This window comes from Telmatherina bonti (genome assembly GCF_933228915.1).
Source record: "Telmatherina bonti genome assembly, chromosome: 17".
Taxonomy (NCBI): Eukaryota; Metazoa; Chordata; class Actinopteri; order Atheriniformes; family Telmatherinidae; genus Telmatherina; species Telmatherina bonti.
Genome location: NC_136615.1, coordinates 3971289 through 3991576, shown reverse-complemented (window position 1 = coordinate 3991576; position 20288 = coordinate 3971289). Strand labels below are relative to the sequence as shown.

Below are 20288 nucleotides of genomic sequence, written 5' to 3'. Positions count from 1 at the left end.
CTGTTTCCTTTCCCTCCTGTTTCCTTTCCCTCCTGTTTCCTTTCCCTCCTGTTTCCTTTACGTCCTGTTTCCTTTCCCTCCTGTTTCCTTTCCCTCCTGTTTCCTTTACCTCCTGTTTCCTTTACGTCCTGTTTCCTTTCCCTCCTGTTTCCTTTCCCTCCTGTTTCCTTTCCCTCCTGTTTCCTTTCCCTCCTGTTTCCTTTACCTCCTGTTTCCTTTCCCTCCTGTTTCCTTTCCCTCCTGTTTCCTTTACGTCCTGTTTCCTTTCCCTCCTGTTTCCTTTACCTCCTGTTTCCTTTCCCTCCTGTTTCCTTTCCCTCCTGTTTCCTTTACGTCCTGTTTCCTTTCCCTCCTGTTTCCTTTACCTCCTGTTTCCTTTCCCTCCTGTTTCCTTTCCCTCCTGTTTCCTTTCCCTCCTGTTTCCTTTACGTCCTGTTTCCTTTCCCTCCTGTTTCCTTTCCCTCCTGTTTCCTTTCCCTCCTGTTTCCTTTCCCTCCTGTTTCCTTTCCCTCCTGTTTCCTTTACGTCCTGTTTCCTTTCCCTCCTGTTTCCTTTCCCTCCTGTTTCCTTTCCCTCCTGTTTCCTTTACGTCCTGTTTCCTTTCCCTCCTGTTTCCTTTACCTCCTGTTTCCTTTCCCTCCTGTTTCCTTTCCCTCCTGTTTCCTTTCCCTCCTGTTTCCTTTCCGTCCTGTTTCCTTTCCCTCCTGTTTCCTTTCCCTCCTGTTTCCTTTCCCTCCTGTTTCCTTTCCCTCCTGTTTCCTTTACGTCCTGTTTCCTTTCCCTCCTGTTTCCTTTCCCTCCTGTTTCCTTTCCCTCCTGTTTCCTTTCCCTCCTGTTTCCTTTACGTCCTGTTTCCTTTCCCTCCTGTTTCCTTTACCTCCTGTTTCCTTTACGTCCTGTTTCCTTTACGTCCTGTTTCCTTTACCTCCTGTTTCCTTTCCCTCCTGTTTCCTTTCCCTCCTGTTTCCTTTCCCTCCTGTTTCCTTTCCCTCCTGTTTCCTTTACGTCCTGTTTCCTTTCCCTCCTGTTTCCTTTCCCTCCTGTTTCCTTTCCGTCCTGTTTCCTTTCCCTCCTGTTTCCTTTCCCTCCTGTTTCCTTTCCCTCCTGTTTCCTTTCCCTCCTGTTTCCTTTACGTCCTGTTTCCTTTCCCTCCTGTTTCCTTTCCCTCCTGTTTCCTTTCCCTCCTGTTTCCTTTCCCTCCTGTTTCCTTTACGTCCTGTTTCCTTTCCCTCCTGTTTCCTTTACCTCCTGTTTCCTTTCCCTCCTGTTTCCTTTCCCTCCTGTTTCCTTTCCCTCCTGTTTCCTTTACGTCCTGTTTCCTTTCCCTCCTGTTTCCTTTCCCTCCTGTTTCCTTTCCCTCCTGTTTCCTTTCCCTCCTGTTTCCTTTCCCTCCTGTTTCCTTTCCCTCCTGTTTCCTTTACGTCCTGTTTCCTTTCCCTCCTGTTTCCTTTCCCTCCTGTTTCCTTTCCCTCCTGTTTCCTTTCCCTCCTGTTTCCTTTACGTCCTGTTTCCTTTCCCTCCTGTTTCCTTTACCTCCTGTTTCCTTTCCCTCCTGTTTCCTTTCCCTCCTGTTTCCTTTCCCTCCTGTTTCCTTTACCTCCTGTTTCCTTTCCCTCCTGTTTCCTTTACCTCCTGTTTCCTTTCCGTCCTGTTTCCTTTCCCTCCTGTTTCCTTTCCCTCCTGTTTCCTTTCCCTCCTGTTTCCTTTACGTCCTGTTTCCTTTCCCTCCTGTTTCCTTTCCCTCCTGTTTCCTTTACCTCCTGTTTCCTTTCCCTCCTGTTTCCTTTACGTCCTGTTTCCTTTCCCTCCTGTTTCCTTTACCTCCTGTTTCCTTTACGTCCTGTTTCCTTTACGTCCTGTTTCCTTTCCCTCCTGTTTCCTTTACCTCCTGTTTCCTTTACCTCCTGTTTCCTTTCCCTCCTGTTTCCTTTACCTCCTGTTTCCTTTCCCTCCTGTTTCCTTTCCCTCCTGTTTCCTTTCCCTCCTGTTTCCTTTCCCTCCTGTTTCCTTTACGTCCTGTTTCCTTTACCTCCTGTTTCCTTTACGTCCTGTTTCCTTTCCCTCCTGTTTCCTTTCCCTCCTGTTTCCTTTCCCTCCTGTTTCCTTTACGTCCTGTTTCCTTTCCCTCCTGTTTCCTTTACCTCCTGTTTCCTTTCCCTCCTGTTTCCTTTCCCTCCTGTTTCCTTTACCTCCTGTTTCCTTTCCCTCCTGTTTCCTTTCCCTCCTGTTTCCTTTCCCTCCTGTTTCCTTTACGTCCTGTTTCCTTTCCCTCCTGTTTCCTTTACCTCCTGTTTCCTTTCCCTCCTGTTTCCTTTCCCTCCTGTTTCCTTTACCTCCTGTTTCCTTTCCCTCCTGTTTCCTTTCCCTCCTGTTTCCTTTACCTCCTGTTTCCTTTACGTCCTGTTTCCTTTCCCTCCTGTTTCCTTTACCTCCTGTTTCCTTTCCGTCCTGTTTCCTTTCCCTCCTGTTTCCTTTCCCTCCTGTTTCCTTTCCCTCCTGTTTCCTTTACGTCCTGTTTCCTTTCCCTCCTGTTTCCTTTCCCTCCTGTTTCCTTTCCCTCCTGTTTCCTTTCCCTCCTGTTTCCTTTCCCTCCTGTTTCCTTTACCTCCTGTTTCCTTTACGTCCTGTTTCCTTTCCCTCCTGTTTCCTTTACGTCCTGTTTCCTTTCCCTCCTGTTTCCTTTACGTCCTGTTTCCTTTACCTCCTGTTTCCTTTACGTCCTGTTTCCTTTCCCTCCTGTTTCCTTTCCCTCCTGTTTCCTTTCCCTCCTGTTTCCTTTCCCTCCTGTTTCCTTTCCGTCCTGTTTCCTTTACCTCCTGTTTCCTTTACGTCCTGTTTCCTTTCCCTCCTGTTTCCTTTACGTCCTGTTTCCTTTCCCTCCTGTTTCCTTTCCCTCCTGTTTCCTTTACGTCCTGTTTCCTTTCCCTCCTGTTTCCTTTCCCTCCTGTTTCCTTTACGTCCTGTTTCCTTTCCCTCCTGTTTCCTTTACGTCCTGTATCCTTTACCTCCTGTTTCCTTTCCCTCCTGTTTCCTTTCCCTCCTGTTTCCTTTACGTCCTGTTTCCTTTCCCTCCTGTTTCCTTTCCCTCCTGTTTCCTTTACGTCCTGTTTCCTTTACGTCCTGTTTTTTTTTACATCCTGTTTCCTCCTGTTATTTCCTTTTTGTCTTTTTTCTTTTACTTCCTGTTTCCTTCATGTCTTTTTTCCTTTACGTCCTGTATCCTTTACCTCCTGTTTCCTTTACGTCCTGTTTCCTTCGTGTCCTGTTTCCTTTCTGTCCCGTTTCCTTCATGTCCTGTTTCCTTCACATCCTGTTTCCTTCATGTCTTCTTTCCTTTTTCGTCCTTTTTCCTTTACGTCCCATTTCCTTCATGTCCTGTTTCCTTTTTATTTCCTGTTTCCTGTACGTCCTGTTTTCTTTACATCCTGTTTCCTTTCCGTCCCGTTTCCTTTCCGTCCCGTTTCCTTCAAGTCTTGTTTCCTTTACGTCCTGTTTCCTTGACTTACTGTTTCCTTCATGTCCTGTTTCCCTCCTGTTCCCTTGACTTCCTGTTTCCTTCATGTCCTGTTTCCTTTATGTCCTGTTCCCTTAACTTCCTGTTTCCTTCATGTCTTGTTTCCTTTATGTCCTGTTCCCTTAACTTCCTGTTTCCTTCATGTCTTGTTTCCTTTACGTCCTGTTCCCTTGACTTCCCGTTTTCTTCATAACCTTTTTCCTTTACGTCCTGTTCCCTTGACTTCCTGTTTCCTTAATGTCCTGTTTCCTTTACGTCCTGTTCCCTTGACTTCCTGTTTCCTTAATGTCCTGTTTCCTTTACGTCCTGTTTCCCTCATGTCTTGTTTCCTTCATGTTTTGTTTCGTTTACATCCTGTATACTTCATGTCCTGTTTTCTTTACGTCCTGTTTCCTTCATGTCCTGTTTCCTTCATATTCTGTTTCCTTTACATCTTGTTTCCTTTACGTCCTGTTTCCTTTACATCCTGTTTCCTTCATTTCCTGTTTCCTTTACGTCCTGTTTCCTTCATGTCCTGTTTCCTTTACGTCCTGTTTCCTTCATGTCCTGTTTCCTTCATATTCTGTTTCCTTTACATCTTGTTTCCTTTACGTCCTGTTTCCTTTACATCCTGTTTCCTTCATTTCCTGTTCCATGACGTCCTGTTTCCTTCATGTCTTGTTTCCTTTACGCCCTGTTTTCTTTACATCCTGTTTCTTTTACGTCCTGTTTCCTTCATGTCCTGTTTCCTTTACGTCCTGTTTCCTTCATGTCCTGTTTCCTTCATATTCTGTTTCCTTTACGTCTTGTTTCCTTTACGTCCTGTTTCCTTTACATCCTGTTTCCTTCATTTCCTGTTCCATTACGTCCTGTTTCCTTCATGTCCTGTTTCCTTTACGTCCTGTTTCCTTCATGTCCTGTTTCCTTCATATTCTGTTTCCTTTACATCTTGTTTCCTTTACGTCCTGTTTCCTTTACATCCTGTTTCCTTCATTTCCTGTTCCATTACGTCCTGTTTCCTTCATGTCTTGTTTCCTTTACGCCCTGTTTTCTTTACATCCTGTTTCTTTTACGTCCTGTTTTCTTTACATCGTGTTTCCTTTACGTCCTGTTTTCTTTACATCCCGTTTCCTTCAAGTCTTGTTTCCTTTACGTCCTGTTTCTTTTACGTCCTTTTTCCTTTACGAGCTGTATTCTTTACGTCCTGTTTCCTTTTTGTCTTTTTTCCTTTACGTCCTGTTTACTTCATGTTCTGTTTCCTTTACGTCCTGTTCCCTTGACTTCCTGTTTCCTTCATGTCCTGTTTCCTTTATGTCCTGTTCCCTTAACTTCCTGTTTCCTTCATGTCTTGTTTCCTTTACGTCCTGTTCCCTTAACTTCCTGTTTCCTTCATATCCTGTTTCCTTTACGTCCTGTTCCCTTAACTTCCTGTTTCCTTCATATCCTGTTTCCTTTACGTCCTGTTCCCTTAACTTCCTGTTTCCTTCATGTCTTGTTTCCTTTACGTCCTGTTCCCTTGACTTCCTGTTTCCTTCATGTCCTGTTTCCTTTATGTCCTGTTCCCTTAACTTCCTGTTTCCTTCATGTCCTGTTTCCTTTACGTCCTGTTTCCTTCATGTTCTGTTTCCTTTACATCCTGTTCACTTTACCTCCTGTGTCCTTTACGTCCTGTTTCCTTTACGTCCTGTTTCCTTTACGTCCTGTTTCCTTCATGTTCTGTTTCCTTTACATCCTGTTCACTTTACCTCCTGTGTCCTTTACGTCCTGTTTCCTTTATGTCCTGTTTCCCTCATGTTTTGTTTCCTTTACATCCTGTTTCCTTCATGTCTTGTTTCCTTTACGTCCTGTTTCCTTCATTTTCTGTTTCCTTTACGTCCTGTTCCCTTGACTTCCCGTTTCCTTCATATCCTCTTTCCTTTACGTCCTGTTCCCTTGACTTCCTGTTTTCTTCATGTCCTGTTCGGGAATAAAACAGACAGGACAGGATGTTTTCAGAACATTACTCGATCCAGACGTCTTATGGAGTCAGAAAAGAGACATAATCTTTGTAACTTCACACTACATTTAGTTAGATTAACCAGTCCATGTAGACACCAGATCTACTCACACAGATTCAGCCTTTTTATTTTAATCATTTTAGTATCTAAATCTTCACTCGACATCAGTTCGTGTCAGAGTTGATGACAGACATCCAGATCCCGATCCGGGTCTTCATTCTGGTTCTGTTTTGCAGAAAATGGGCCTCGACTCTCGGTATCAGCAGATCAGTTGAAAGTGTTGTCGAGACGAGGGGGAAATGCAACGTTACCGTGCAAGATCCAGCGGGAACAATCACTCGCACCCAATCGTAAGATGAGGATCAAATGGACCAAACTGACATCAGACTACCTGAGAGAGGTATTTATTCATCAATATTCAATGGTTAACTGTATGACATGTAGCCAACTGAGATTTCTGAGTTTTTGTCTTTTAGTGTTGGCGTTGATGAGAAAATTGGTGACTTTCTACAACACTAACCCTCCAGAAACAACCTTTAGATCACAATCAGCATTTAAAGGAATATTTCTGCATCTTTTTCTGGTTAGTTCTAATTCTAGTTCACCGGGTGAGATCTTGTTTAAGTCAAGAAATCATCTTTAGAAACAGAACTGGGTGAATCTTTATGGAGACGATACAGTCTTTTATCTTTGTGACTTATCTCAAACACAATTTTATTCATACTTAAATTTTTCTAAACTATGAAACAATGTTACGTTAATGAGAAAAATGTTCAATACAAGCAGTGAAACAACATAAATCTTGATGTTTTATTAGTCTCTTTCTGCATTTACACTTTTCCTTCTCCAGCCAGTTAGTCAAGTTCAATTATCCATCAGTTATGTATTAATAAATGACTAACTTATCATTTACATCCTCTAGAACAAATTCTACATGCACACGTCAACATACGTGTAGCTAAAAAAATCATATTAACTAGATTGTATGCTTTAAACCTTTAACATTTTTGCAAATTTGTTACAAACCACTTTTTGCATTTATTTTTGTTTTAGTTCTGCTTTTATAGTTAAAGACTTCTATAAATGATTAATATTTTATTTTATCCAGTGTTTATATATATTTTATTCATAAATTTATATGAATTTTCAACTCAATTCAATTCAACTTTATTTATATAGCGTCAAATCACGGCAATGCCATCTCAAGACGCTTTACAGACAGAGGGGAAAACATAATGAAGGCCAATTCATAACAGCCTATATAAGGAAACCAACAGATTGAGTTGAGTCCAACTCAATCTCCCATCCTGAGCAAGCACACTGGCGACAGTGGGAAGGAAAAAACTCCCTTTTAACAGGAAGGAAACCTCCGGCAGAACCCGGCTCAGGACAGGCAGCCATCTGCCTCTGCTGTGTGGGGGGAAGAGGACAGAAAGACAACAGACAACAGGAACTGCTACTCCCGGCCAGGGAGACCTGCTGAGACAGGAGACATACATGTTAATGATGCAACACTGTTTGGGGGGGGGGGGGGGGGGGGGGGTAAAAGAAAGAGATAAAGAGAAAAAGAAAGAAGCTCAGTGTATCAGGAAATGTCCCTCAGCAGTCTAAACCTATAGCAGCATAACTAAGGGATGCTAACCATCCCTAGCTATAGGACTTATCAAAAAGATAAGTCTTCAGCCTAGTCTTAAAGGTGGGGAGGGTGTCTGCTTCCCTAACACTAACTGGGAGCTTATTCCATAAGAGAGGGGCCTGATAACCAAAGGCTCTGCCTCCTGCTCGGCTCTTTGAGACTCTATGACTCTATTTTAGTTATTTATTTTTTATTTTATTTATTTTTTTGTTTGTTTTCCATCTATTTTATTCCAGTTATCTTTTATTTTACTTTTACTTTTCTTTATCCATGATGTATTTATAAACATAAATAACTGGTTTAACTTTGGGAAAGTAATTTTAAGCCTCTTGTGGTTTAAGTATTGGAGGTGTAACAATACATCGGCCTACATTGATTATTCGTATCATAGAACTGCTACAACAACCATTCATCAAATAGACTTTTATTTTGAAAATGTTTCCTGCATGTTATTTATTCTGTTTGTTACTCCTCTGCCTTTGTTATGAGAACATTTGCTTTTTATTTAAAAGAAGTTATTTAAATACCTGATTTGAGGAGTGAAAATAATATTCTCGCTGCTTTTTGGGATTTTATATGAATACAAATGACTGTGTTCTGTGTACCTCTGCTATCAATACAAAAAAATTGGTCAATATAAAGTCTAACCCATGCTTTCTATTAAACTGATATATTATTGTATCGTGATCAAACGGGCGATTTACACTATTTTATGTTTGGTTGCTAAACAAGCATTCGTCGTGTGCAGGTGGACGTTTTCGTTGCCATGGATTTCCACAAGAGGAGTTACGGGAGTTTCCACGGACGTGTCTACCTTCAGGGATCCTCTCCAATGGATGCTTCTCTGGTCATCACGGAGATCACCCTGGAGGATTATGGGAAATATAAATGTGAGGTGATTGACGGGCTGGAGGATGGAACGGCGGTGGTGTCCCTCGACCTCCAAGGTAAATATCAGTGTGGAGAGTAGAAGAAGAAAGTGATGCCAGTCTGGTGTCGTTGAGCTAAATTTAGCTCCGGAAGCAGCAACTGCTCCGGGGAAAGTCGGGACATTTGTTCTGTAACAAGAGAAAACGGGCTGGCAGGGACCCAGTGGTGATCAGGTCAAACAGCGATCGACCAGAAAACCTAAAAGTCCTGCTTTCATCTGCTAACTGCAGCTCATCTATTTTTCACCCCTCCGTCCACCAAGGTGTCGTCTTTCCCTACTTCCCCCGTCTGGGCCGCTACAACCTGAACTTCTACGACGCCGAGCGGGCGTGTCTTGATCAGGACGCCGTCGTGGCGTCTTTCGACCAGCTGTACGATGCATGGCGGGGAGGGATGGACTGGTGCAATGCCGGCTGGTTGAGTGATGGCTCAGTCCAGTATCCCATCACCTCCCCCAGAGAGCCCTGCGGGGGGAAAAACACCGTTCCTGGCATCCGGAACTATGGCATCAGAGACAAAGAGAAGAACCACTACGACGTCTTCTGCTTCACGTCCTTCCACCAAGGTGAGAAAGGCCGATTTAGCTGCGTCTGATTTGTAACATTCAGCTCAATACGTAAAAACATGAAGTTCATCAGTCAGACCAACCAAAATCATCGTCATCCTGACGTCATCAAAATTCTCGTCGCTAAAGATCCGACCTGCAGATGTTTTATTTCTCAATCACTGTTAATCAGTTTGAAATAATTCAGCTTGAAAAAGGCAGAAATATGAATCTGCTGCTGTTTGGAACTTTTGCCGTCCAACCATCGTTTTACACCAAAACACCTGAATCCCTGGATCGCCCCCAGCTGCCACATATTTATATATTTACCATGTCAGATGCGACGTTCAGCAGAAAGCACCGTGTCGCTGTCATGTCAGACAAACACACGGACCTGTTCAGCAAAGATCCGCATGGAGGCCAGACCCATGCATGAAGTCAGGAGGAAGTCCTGAGTTTAACGAAGCGCAGCGACAACAGGAGGTCAGCATCAACAAGCTGAGCGGAGGGGAAAACACGAAGAAGACGAGGAAAAAGGAGAAATGACGGTGATCTGGCAGAGATCTCTGCAGGTGGAGCAGTCAGCAAAGACCAGGTGCAAACTTCCAGGAAAGACAACAAAGCATAAGAAGACTTGGGATTTTCAAAACAAATGTCTTAACACTGGCACAGATGCAAACAAACACGTAATCGTGAAAATTTGGGAGGTGAAATATCAACACTTTTGTTTCAGTTCGATGTGAAGTTGTGCATAAATGATGAGGATTCTGAAAGAAACTGACAAGATGGCGCCGGGTTCATCCTGAGAGAACTGGTTTGGTCCCGGACCTGAAGCTGACCGCGGCTGTTTCTGGACGGACTTCAGGACGTCTGACGGACAGTTGGAGGATCTGCGGCGAGCTGCTCGCTTTCAGAAGCAGAGAAAAACAAGCCGCTCGGCCATGGTCGCCATGGTGATAGAGTCTGAAGCAGCTTGAAACCTGGTGACCAGCTCTGGTGATGCTGTCAACACGCCTTCTCTGATTGGTTCAGTCCGGATCTGAAAAATTTACCTCAACTGGAAACTAAAACTCACAAAGCTGATGGGTGGAGTTTGGTCGCCATGACAACGTTGCCGTTGACCTCACATTGGTTCATAAATAATGTTGGCGTGTTGGCGTGTACAGGCCTTACGACAGAAAACCAAAATAAAAGACTCAAAGACAACAGAAACTAAAAGTCAGAAAAAGGTTTGTTTCCTTCGGCAAGAAGCACGATTCTTTCTGTCTCGTCTCTTCTTCAGATTATTTTCTTATAAAAAGCTTTTTCTGTTTCCTCTGAATGTTTTGCTATTGTAACCTAATCTCCGTGTTGTCCCGGGGTTCCAGGCCGTTTCTACTACCTGATCCACCCGTCAAAGTTGACCTACGACGAGGCGGTCAGGGCTTGCCAGAAAGATGGCGCTCAGATCGCCAAGGTCGGCCAGATGTTCGCCGCCTGGAAGCTGCTGGGCTACGACCGCTGTGATGCCGGCTGGCTGGCGGACGGCAGCGTCCGATACCCCATCGCCCGCCCGCGGCGCCGCTGCAGCCCCACCGAAGCCGCCGTCAGGTTCAACGGCTTTCCCAACAAGAAGCACAAGCTGTACGGAGTTTACTGCTTCAAGGGCCACAACTGAACCGCGTCCTGCAAACACCTCCACATTGTAAACAAGCATGCACAAACATGTAAACAAGTAAACAACATGGCGGAGGGGCGTGTTCCAACTGTGATGCTTTACTTCAGATTCACGTTGTTTATAATCTGGAACGGAGACTCTACAGATAGTTTACACATATTTAAGGTTTATGTTATTTAATCAATGCTTTTCAGGTGGGGGGGGGGGGGGGGGGGGGGGTCGGGTCGGATCGGGTCGGACTTCAACATTAATACGACAATGCGGAAAATGTCTCTTCGTTGGACTCAAACTTCGGGCACTTATCTTTCTTTTGGTCAGCAACACGTGAAAGACGGAAGGAAAGATGGTGGGAGGGGACGAAATGGCTAAAGCTAGCCCACCTGAAGCGTGACAAGGTGCTACGACCTTTCCTTTCCACGTCGTCCGAATTTTACGTGCTTTTACGAATCTGTTGGACCAAACATCACCATCAGAAAGAGGAGCATTAAATGTTACGTTTTTTTATACGTGATTATCTACTAATGTTTCTCGTTAACGTGTTTTGATAACTCGTAGAAATATTACTTAATTATTTTGTCTTTCTGCCCAAACTTTCAGAATCATCTTCGGTTTACGTCAAACATACAACAAAGCAGATTTATTCTGAACGGTGCACTGAAAACGAAGAACGACGACTGTACCAGGAAAATAAAAATGAAGCATGTAAAGAGCTTTACGGCAAAGTTGCATGTTTCAGCTCCGCCTCCGTTAACTGAGCTTTTTTATTCGGAAACTTGCGGTTTCGTATGTAGAATGATCCGATCTTCCCCACGACGCTGTGAAAGCCTGCAAGATCAGATCTGTTTGGACAAACGTCTGCTTGCCACATGCTCACTTCGCATCAAAACTTAAAGTTCAGATTAAAATTAAATTTAAAGAATTTTTGCAAAATTTCAAGTGATTAAAAACAAACGAATAAAAACAAACTAAAAAAAGTAGATGTGTGATGTTTTAGAAAAATTACAAACCGGATAATTTGATTCCACTAAAACCGTCATCCCCCATAAACTGAATATGTAATAATTCTGATTACCTAAACCCTTTAATGCCCGTGTAAACACGTCTCAATTTTCATAAAAACAAATAATTAGCTTTTTTTCAAATAGAATTTAATCAAAAGATCATTTGTAATTAAAGAAAAATAAATAACATTAATAATTAGGATGTATTGATAGTTTTCATCATTCATAGATGTATTCATTCTATTTAACCCTTTCCATGCTAGTTTTAAGACAAAACGTTGCCGAAACTGGTTTTTCTGTATTTTCCGGTTTGTTCGCTGAAAATTTATCCAGAAAAAATGGATATTTAAATTTCTGGGGGTTTTTTTTTTGTTGTTTTTTGTTTTGTTTTTTTTTGCTTTCTTGAAGAAAATGATGACGTGGAGGAAAAAAACAGCAGATATGAAAGGAAAAATGACCTGAAAGACGAAACGTTTATAATAACTTACAAGGGGAAAGTCTCTGATTGATCAACGAGCTCGTATTAATTGATAATTGAGAATTTTAACCATCGGGAGCTATAAAATCTGTTAGCTAGCGTAACCTCGTGGACGATGAACACGATTCCAGATTTGTTTTCAGAAGAATTTCATTCCAGCCGTTCCCATGGAAACCGTCCAGATCTTCCAGTAAAACATATCGGAACCAGATGTTTGTCGTACGTGCTGACCTGCAGGAAGTTGCAATCGCAACTTTCACCGTAAATTTGTCCAATCAGCACAACTGAAATATAACTGACCAATCGGAGAGCTCCTCCATGTCACCTGATACATGTACGCAACCAGGTCTATTTTCTGATCAGTAAGACGAGAAACGTCACACAAACCATTTGATCGACGAACAAATAAATATTTTCTGCTTTAAATAAAATATTGAAATAAAAATATTGTAAATAAATTTCATTTGTTTTCACAAGAAAAACATCTGAAAGTTGCAGAAACGTTTTATTAAAAGAAAAAAAAAGTTCTGAAGACGTCGGACGTTCGTCCTTCCAGAGACGTCTGCTGTTTTCGTTTATGAACTTTTATTTGTTGTGATTTTCTGTTTTCTTTGATGATGTTTAAAAAAATAAAGTCAAATAAAAACAACCTGAAAGATTTTAAATCATTTCATTGTTTCAGCTTTCCGCACGTCTGAATGATCAGATCTGGACCCAGACCCGGATCCATCAAGACCCAGATCTAAAACTTCCCGGCTCCGTTCTCAATGGAGGTTTTCCTTTCCAGTTCTGGTCCTGATGGAGGTTTTCCTCCTGGTTCTGGTCCTGGTCCGGATGGAGGTTTTCCTCCTGGTTCTGGTCCTGGTCCGGATGGAGGTTTTCCTGCCTGGTTCTGGTCGTGATGGAGGTTTTCTTCCTGGTTCTGGTCCGGATGGACGTTCTCCTCCCTGGTTCTGGTCCAGATGGAGGTTTCCTTCCTGGTTCTGGTCCTGGTCCAGATGGAGGTTTTCCTCCTTGGTTCTGGTCCTGATGGAGGTTTTCCTCCCTGGTTCTGGTGCAGATGGAGGTTTTCCTCCCTGGTTCTGGTCCAGATGGAGGTTTCCTTCCTGGTTCTGGTCCTGGTCCTGATGGAGGTTTCCTTCCTGGTTCTGGTCCTGATGGAGGTTTTCCTCCCTGGTTCTGGTCCAGATGGAGGTTTCCTTCCTGGTTCTGGTCCTGGTCCTGATGGAGGTTTTCCATCCCGGTTCTGGTCCTGATGGAGGTTTTCCTTCCTGGTTCTGGTGCTGGTCCGGATGGCGGTTTCCTTCCTGGTTCTGGTCCTGATGGAGGTTTTCCTTCCAGATTCTGGTCCTGATGGAGGTTTTCCTCCCTGGTTCTGGTCCTGATGGAGGTTTTCCTTCCTGGTTCTGGTCCTGATGGAGGTTTTCCTTCCAGATTCTGGTCCTGATGGAGGTTTTCCTCCTTGGTTCTGGTCCTGATGGAGGTTTTCCTCCTTGGTTCTGGTCCTGATGGAGGTTTTCCTCCTTGGTTCTGGTCCTGATGGAGGTTTTCCTCCCTGGTTCTGGTCCTGATGGAGGTTTTCCTCCCTGGTTCTGGTCCTGATGGAGGTTTTCCTCCCTGGTTCTGGTCCTGATGGAGGTTTTCCTCCCTGGTTCTGGTCCTGATGGAGGTTTTCCTTCCAGATTCTGGTCCTGATGGAGGTTTTCCTTCCAGATTCTGGTCCTGATGGAGGTTTTCCTCCTTGGTTCTGGTCCTGATGGAGGTTTTCCTCCTTGGTTCTGGTCCTGATGGAGGTTTTCCTCCTTGGTTCTGGTCCAGATGGAGGTTTCCTTCCTGGTTCTGGTCCTGGTCCTGATGGAGGTTTTCCATCCCGGTTCTGGTCCTGATGGAGGTTTTCCTTCCTGGTTCTGGTGCTGGTCCGGATGGCGGTTTCCTTCCTGGTTCTGGTCCTGATGGAGGTTTTCCTCCTTGGTTCTGGTCCTGATGGAGGTTTTCCTCCCTGGTTCTGGTCCTGATGGAGGTTTCCTTCCTGGTTCTGGTCCTGATGGAAGTTTTCCTCCCTGGTTCTGGTCCTGATGGAGGTTTCCTTCCTGGTTCTGGTCCTGGTCCAGATGGAGGTTTTCCTCCCTGGTTCTGGTCCTGATGGAGGTTTTCCTTCCTGGTTCTGGTCCTGATGGAAGTTTTCCTCCCTGGTTCTGGTCCTGATGGAAGTTTTCCTCCCTGGTTCTGGTCCTGATGGAGGTTTTCCTCCCTGGTTCTGGTGCAGATGGAGGTTTTCCTCCCTGGTTCTGGTCCAGATGGAGGTTTTCCTCCCTGGTTCTGGTGCAGATGGAGGTTTTCCTCCCTGGTTCTGGTCCAGATGGAGGTTTTCCTCCCTGGTTCTGGTCCAGATGGAGGTTTTCCTCCCTGGTTCTGGTCCAGATGGAGGTTTTCCTCCCTGGTTCTGGTGCAGATGGAGGTTTTCCTCCCTGGTTCTGGTCCAGATGGAGGTTTTCCTCCCTGGTTCTGGTGCAGATGGAGGTTTTCCTCCCTGGTTCTGGTGCAGATGGAGGTTTTCCTCCCTGGTTCTGGTCCAGATGGAGGTTTTCCTCCCTGGTTCTGATCCTGATGGAGGGTTTCCTTACTGGTTCTGATCCTGATGGAGGTTTTCCTTACTGGTTCTGGTCCAGATGGAGGTTTTCCTCCCTGGTTCTGATCCTGATGGAGGGTTTCCTTACTGGTTCTGATCCTGATGGAGGTTTTCCTTACTGGTTCTGATCCTGATGGAGGTTTTCCTTTCTGGTTCTGGTCCTGGTCCGGATGGCGGTTTCCTTCCTGGTTCTGGTCCTGGTTCTGGTTCAACCCGTTGCTTAGTCTAGCTCTGTAACTATTGTTATGACTGGTTTAAATAAAGACGTTTATTATAAACTGATTATTTGTGACGACTTTGTTGTGAATCAGAATGTTTGTATAAAGTTCAACTGAACAAATAGTCAGATGGTTCACATCCAGGGTGTCCAGCTCCGGTCCTTCAGGGCCACAATCCTGCAGGGTTTCCATGTCTCCCTGCTCCAACACACCTGACTCATTGTGCAGAACTTGGTTGGCTGTTGGATCCATTTAATGGAAGCCAGCTGTGTTGGAGCAGGGAGACATGGAAACCCTGCAGGACAGCGGCCCTCGAGGACCGACTTTGGACAGAACTGGTTTACACGGTTTGAAATATAGACAGACCAGCAGGTGGCGTTGTGTTATAACCTTTTAATTGCACACAGTTTGAATGATTACAGAGGACGAAGCTTGTGTCACAGAAACAGTAAAAAAAAAACAGAAATGAGTTGTTTCTGCTTCTTCTTTCACATTCCCTCATTTTTACAAAGAAAAACAGATTCCAGATCTGCAGCAGAGAAAATGTTCGGCTTGGTGTCACAAAAACACCAAAAAACCATGTGGTGAAAACATCCTGTTAACAACAGAAGCGCTTCATTTTCATCACGGTTATTTAACATCACAGATACAATAAGTTAAACTCTTATAGCTTCTGATAATATCTATATTATTCATCCTTATGATTACTAACTACACATTCATATTGATCCACCTGTACATCTCAGCTTCACTTCATTCGGAAAACCAACCTGCCATCGTTTCAATGGTGACGCGTGTATCTCATTTCATTATCAACATGTTTGGGATCATTCGCATTTCAACGCTAAATTTGTGGCTTAATTTCAGAAATCACAGTTACTGTGTGGAAATTCAGAGGATCAATCACAATTATTATTGAATTTTGATCCAGTTTTACTAAACCTCAGTGATGATGTTAGTCATTTAACAGGAAATGTTTCAGATTAGCAAACACCTGGAGCTAAATGTAGCGAAAGTCGGAGCTACATGTAGCGAAAACCTGGAGCTAAATGTAGCAAACACCTGAAGCTAAATGTAGCAAACACCTGGAGCTAAATGTAGCAAACACCTGGAGCTAAATGTAGCAAACACCTGAAGTTAAATGTAGCAAACACTTGGAGCTAAATGTAGCAAACACCTGGAGCTAAATGTAGCGAAAGTCGGAGCTACATGTAGCGAAAACCTGGAGCTAAATGTAGCAAACACCTAAAGCTAAATGTAGCAAACACCTGGAGCTAAATGTAGCAAACACCTGGAGCTAAATGTAGCAAACACCTGGAGCTAAATGTAGTGAAAACCTGGAGCTAAATGTAGCAAAAACCTGGAGCTAAATGTAGCAAAAACACATGAAACTAAATGTAGCAAACACCTGGAGCTAAATGTAGCAAACACCTGGAGCTAAATGTAGCAAACACCTGGAGCTAAATGTAGCAAACACCTGGAGCTAAATGTAGCAAACACCTGGAGCTAAATGTAGCAAACACCTGGAGCTAAATGTAGTGAAAACCTGGAGCTAAATGTAGCAAAAACCTGGAGCTAAATGTAGCAAAAACACATGAAACTAAATGTAGCGAAAACCTGGAGCTAAATGTAGCAAACACCTGGAGCTAAATGTAGCGAAAACCCGGAGCTAAATGTAGCAAACACCTGAAGTTAAATGTAGCAAACACTTGGAGCTAAATGTAGCGAAAACCTGGAGCTAAATGTAGCAAACACCTAAAGCTAAATGTAGCAAACACCTGGAGCTAAATGTAGCAAACACCTGGAGCTAAATGTAGCAAACACCTGGAGCTAAATGTAGCAAACACCTGGAGCTAAATGTAGTGAAAACCTGGAGCTAAATGTAGCAAAAACCTGGAGCTAAATGTAGCAAAAACACATGAAACTAAATGTAGCGAAAACCTGGAGCTAAATGTAGCAAACACCTGGAGCTAAATGTAGCGAAAACCCGGAGCTAAATGTAGCAAACACCTGAAGTTAAATGTAGCAAACACTTGGAGCTAAATGTAGCGAAAACCTGGAGCTAAATGTAGCAAACACCTGGAGCTAAATGTAGCAAACACCTGGAGCTAAATGTAGCAAAAACACCTGAAGCTAAATGTAGCGAAAACCTGGAGCTAAATGTAGCAAACACCTGGAGCTAAATGTAGCTTAAACACCTGGAGCTGAATGTAGCAAACACCTGGAGCTAAATGTAGCAAACACGTGGAGCTAAATGTAGCAAAAACACCTGGAGCTAAATGTAGCAAACACTTGCAGCTAAATGTAGGAAACACCTTGAGCTAAATGTAGGGAAACACCTTGAGCTAAATGTAGCAAACACTTGGAGCTAAATGTAGCAAACACCTGGAGCTAAATTTAGCAAACACTTGGGAGCTAAAAGTTGCGAAAACCTGGAGCTAAATGTAGCAAAAACCTTGAGCTAAACAACAAATGTCGAACAAATGTTAGCGTTAGCTGCAAATGTGGGAGTCTGCGATGTTAGCGTTAGCTGCAAATGTGGGAGCCTGCGATGTTAGCGTTAGCTGCAAATGTGGGAGCCTGCGATGTTATCATTAGCTGCCAATGTGGGAGCCTGCAATGTTAGCGTTAGCTGCAAATGTGGGAGCCTGCGATGTTAGCGTTAGCTACAAATGTGGGAGCTAATAAAATGCTAAATGCTAAATGAAAACATCTGAATGTGACATCTCACAGAGAAAATCTAATTTACAGAAGTTGCACCATTTGCAGAGTCCTGGACAGATGCACAACAGGGATGGGGAGAAAAACAGAAACTTTCTGGTTCTGGTTCTGGTTCTGGTTCTGGTTCCGGTCCTGGTGTCGGTCCTGGTCGTGGTCCTGATGCTGGTGAATGCTGATGTTGAAGTTGAAGACAAGAACAAGTTCAAATGTCTCAAAGTTGTCGTCTTCAGGAAGAGTCGAGTCAGAAAATAATCCTGGCCCACCTGACCAGAACCAGAACCAAAAGACTGTGTGTACCTGGTTCTGGGTGGTCTGGGAGCAGTTAGTGGTGAGATGATGGAGAGAAGGTGTATCAGGTAGAGACTGAGGACTACAGGTGGTCTGGATTTCCCTGATCCTGGTCCTGGATATGAATCGTGGTGACAGCTCAGGATCACTCTCTGTCGGTCGGTTCTGGAACCCTGGCCCAGTTTTGGAACCCTGGCCCGGTTCTGGAACCCTAGCCCGGCCTGCAGAGACTGGTCCGCCGTCAGAAACCTGTCAGTTTCCCACCTGGTCCCGGTCCCATGTCTGAAACTCGACTTCCCTCTTCTCTCGCAGAAGCTTCTGGAAGGGGTTCCAGAGGCTCTGCAGGAAGCCGGTGGTCGCTCGGCGATCCTGGGTGTTCGTGGCGTGGTGGACGTGGTCCCGGTCCCGCTGCTGGTTGTCCTGGCGTCGCAGGCTGAAGGACTTGTGGAAGGAGGCAGCTGAGGGGACACAGGAGGACAAGGCGGTAAAGACATTTGGACCTTGGCAGCAAGGCGGTCTGTACACCGTGGCAACGTCACTCACGGCTCATGCAGGTGACTTTGGGGACTTCCCACTGGCCGTCGGGCCGGCAGCGTATGGTGGGGGCGTGTCTCTGGATGAAGCCCCGCCTGCAGTGGTACCGGACCAGGGTGTTGACCTCGTAGCGAGGCTTCGTGGCTCCAAACACCTGAGCATGCTTCACCACGGGGGGCTGGTCACATGACACTGCAGGCAGGAAGCGAATGGTCACCCACTGGCTGGCTGAGATGAGAAAGCAGGTCACATGACTGTATCAGCTCACCTGTTCCCTTCTTGCAGGTGAAGGTCAGATGATAGTTGCAGGGCACGTCGTTCCACTGCCCCCCTTCGTGCCAGATCATCACCACACAGTCCTCTCCGGACTGGAAGAAGCTGTCTGGCTGGTTCAGCCTCCAGTTGTCGTATTGCTGCCATGATACAGGATAACATCAACAAACCTTCTAAAGGAGAGAAGAAGAAACCTGAAGGACCAATAAAAACATCAAGAAACCGGAGTTTCCTGTAAAAAGAAGTTCCTGCTGATGCAGAAACAGACGCCACCATTTCAGGTCACATTTATCTAATAGATGATTCAAGAATGAAGGTCATGTTTATGATCTTATGTCTGAAGCTTCTCTTGGTGATCAAACCCGGTCGCGTTGCAAGTGTAATTCACCGAGCAACCACAGAGTGGCGCTGCTGACACAGAGAGCTTCAGGAAGTCAGACAGAAACAAACCAATCAGGTTTCAGCTCAGCATTCTGCAGGCAGGAGGGGCTGCTGATTCCAGGTCACTCCAGGTAATTCCAGGGAGATTTCAGGTAATTCCAGGGAGATTTCAGGCCATTCCAGGGAGATTCTAGGTCACTCCAGGGAGATTTCAGGTCACTCCAAGGAGATTTCAGGCCATTCCAGGGAGAATTCAGGTAACTCCAGGTAGATTCTAGGTCACTCCAGGGAGATTTAAGGTCACTCCAGGGAGATTTCAGGTCACTCCAGGGAGAATTTAGGTTACTCCAGGGAGATTTCAGGCCATTCCAGGGAGATTTCAGGTCATTTCAGGCCATTCCAGGGAGATTTCAGGTCACTCCAGGGAGATTTCAGGCCATTCCAGGGAGATTCTAGGTCACTCCAGGGAGATTTCAGGCCATTCCAGGGAGATTCTAGGTCACTCCAGGGAGATTTCAGGCCATTCCAGGGAGAATTCAGGTAACTTCATGGAGATTCTAGGTCACTCCAGGGAGATTTCAGGTCATTTCAGGGAGATTTCAGGCCATTCCAGGGAGATTTCAGGCCATTCCAGGGAGATTCTAGGTCACTCCAGGGAGAATTTAGGTCACTCCAGGGAGATTTCAGGCTATTCCAGGGAGAATTCAGGTAACTCCAGGGAGATTCTAGGTAACTCCAGGGAGATTTCAGGCCATTCCAGGGAGAATTTAGGTCACTCCAGGGAGATTTCAGGCCATTCCAGGGAGATTTCAGGCCATTCCAGGGAGATTCTAGGTCACTCCAGGGAGATTTAAGGTCACTCCAAGGAGATTTCAGGCCATTCCAGGGAAAATTCAGGTAACTCCAGGTCATTCCAGGGAGATCCCAGGCCATTCCAGGGAGAATTCAGGTAACTCCAGGGAGATTCTAGGTAACTCCAGGGAGATTTCAGGCCATTCCAGGGAGAATTCAGGTAATTCCAGGGAGATTTAAGGCCATTCCAGGGAGATTCTAGGTCACTCCAGGGAGATTTCAGGCTATTCCAGGGAGACTTAAGGTCACTCCAGGGAGATTTCAGGTCACTCCAGGGAGAATTTAGGTCACTCCAGGGAGATTTCAGGCCATTCCAGGGAGATTTCAGGTCATTTCAGGGAGATTTCAGGCCATTCCAGGGAGATTCTAGGTCACTCCAGGGAGATTTCAGGCCATTCCAGGGAGATTTCAGGCCATTCCAGGAAGAATTCAGGTCATTCCAGGGAGATCCCAGGTCATTCCAGGGAGATCCGAGGCCATTCCAGGGAGAATTCAGGTAACTCCAGGGAGATTTCAGGCCATTTCAGGGAGATTTCAGGCCATTCCAGGGAGATTCTAGGTCACTCCAGGGAGATTCCAGGTCACTCCAGGGATATTTCAGGCCATTCCAGGGAGAATTCAGGTAACTCCAGGGAGATTCTAGGTCACTCCAGGGA

At 44.9% G+C, this 20288-nt stretch overlaps 2 protein-coding genes across 3 annotated transcripts in view; one reads left to right on the top strand and one right to left on the bottom strand.

Annotated features, from left to right (window-relative positions):
* The window catches only part of hapln1b (hyaluronan and proteoglycan link protein 1b), a gene marked incomplete at its 3' end in the record, with an annotated part of 32884 nt that extends 22627 nt beyond the window's left edge, over positions 1-10257 (top strand). The window contains exons 3-6 of the mRNA XM_079256049.1: positions 5727-5890; positions 7875-8073; positions 8319-8621; positions 9968-10257. Coding sequence (XP_079112175.1) covers positions 5727-5890; positions 7875-8073; positions 8319-8621; positions 9968-10257 — 956 coding nt within the window. The remainder of the gene's footprint in view (positions 1-5726; positions 5891-7874; positions 8074-8318; positions 8622-9967) is intronic.
* A 4699-nt stretch (positions 10258-14956) lies between these two features.
* vcanb (versican b) overlaps positions 14957-20288 on the bottom strand; it is a 145812-nt gene continuing 140480 nt past the window's right edge. For both annotated transcript variants that reach the window (XM_079256561.1, XM_079256562.1), the window contains exons 15-17: positions 18395-18539; positions 18136-18318; positions 14957-18050 (exon numbers count right to left, since the gene is read on the bottom strand). In XM_079256561.1, coding sequence (XP_079112687.1) covers positions 17845-18050; positions 18136-18318; positions 18395-18539 — 534 coding nt within the window. In that variant the 3' untranslated portion in view covers positions 14957-17844. The remainder of the gene's footprint in view (positions 18051-18135; positions 18319-18394; positions 18540-20288) is intronic.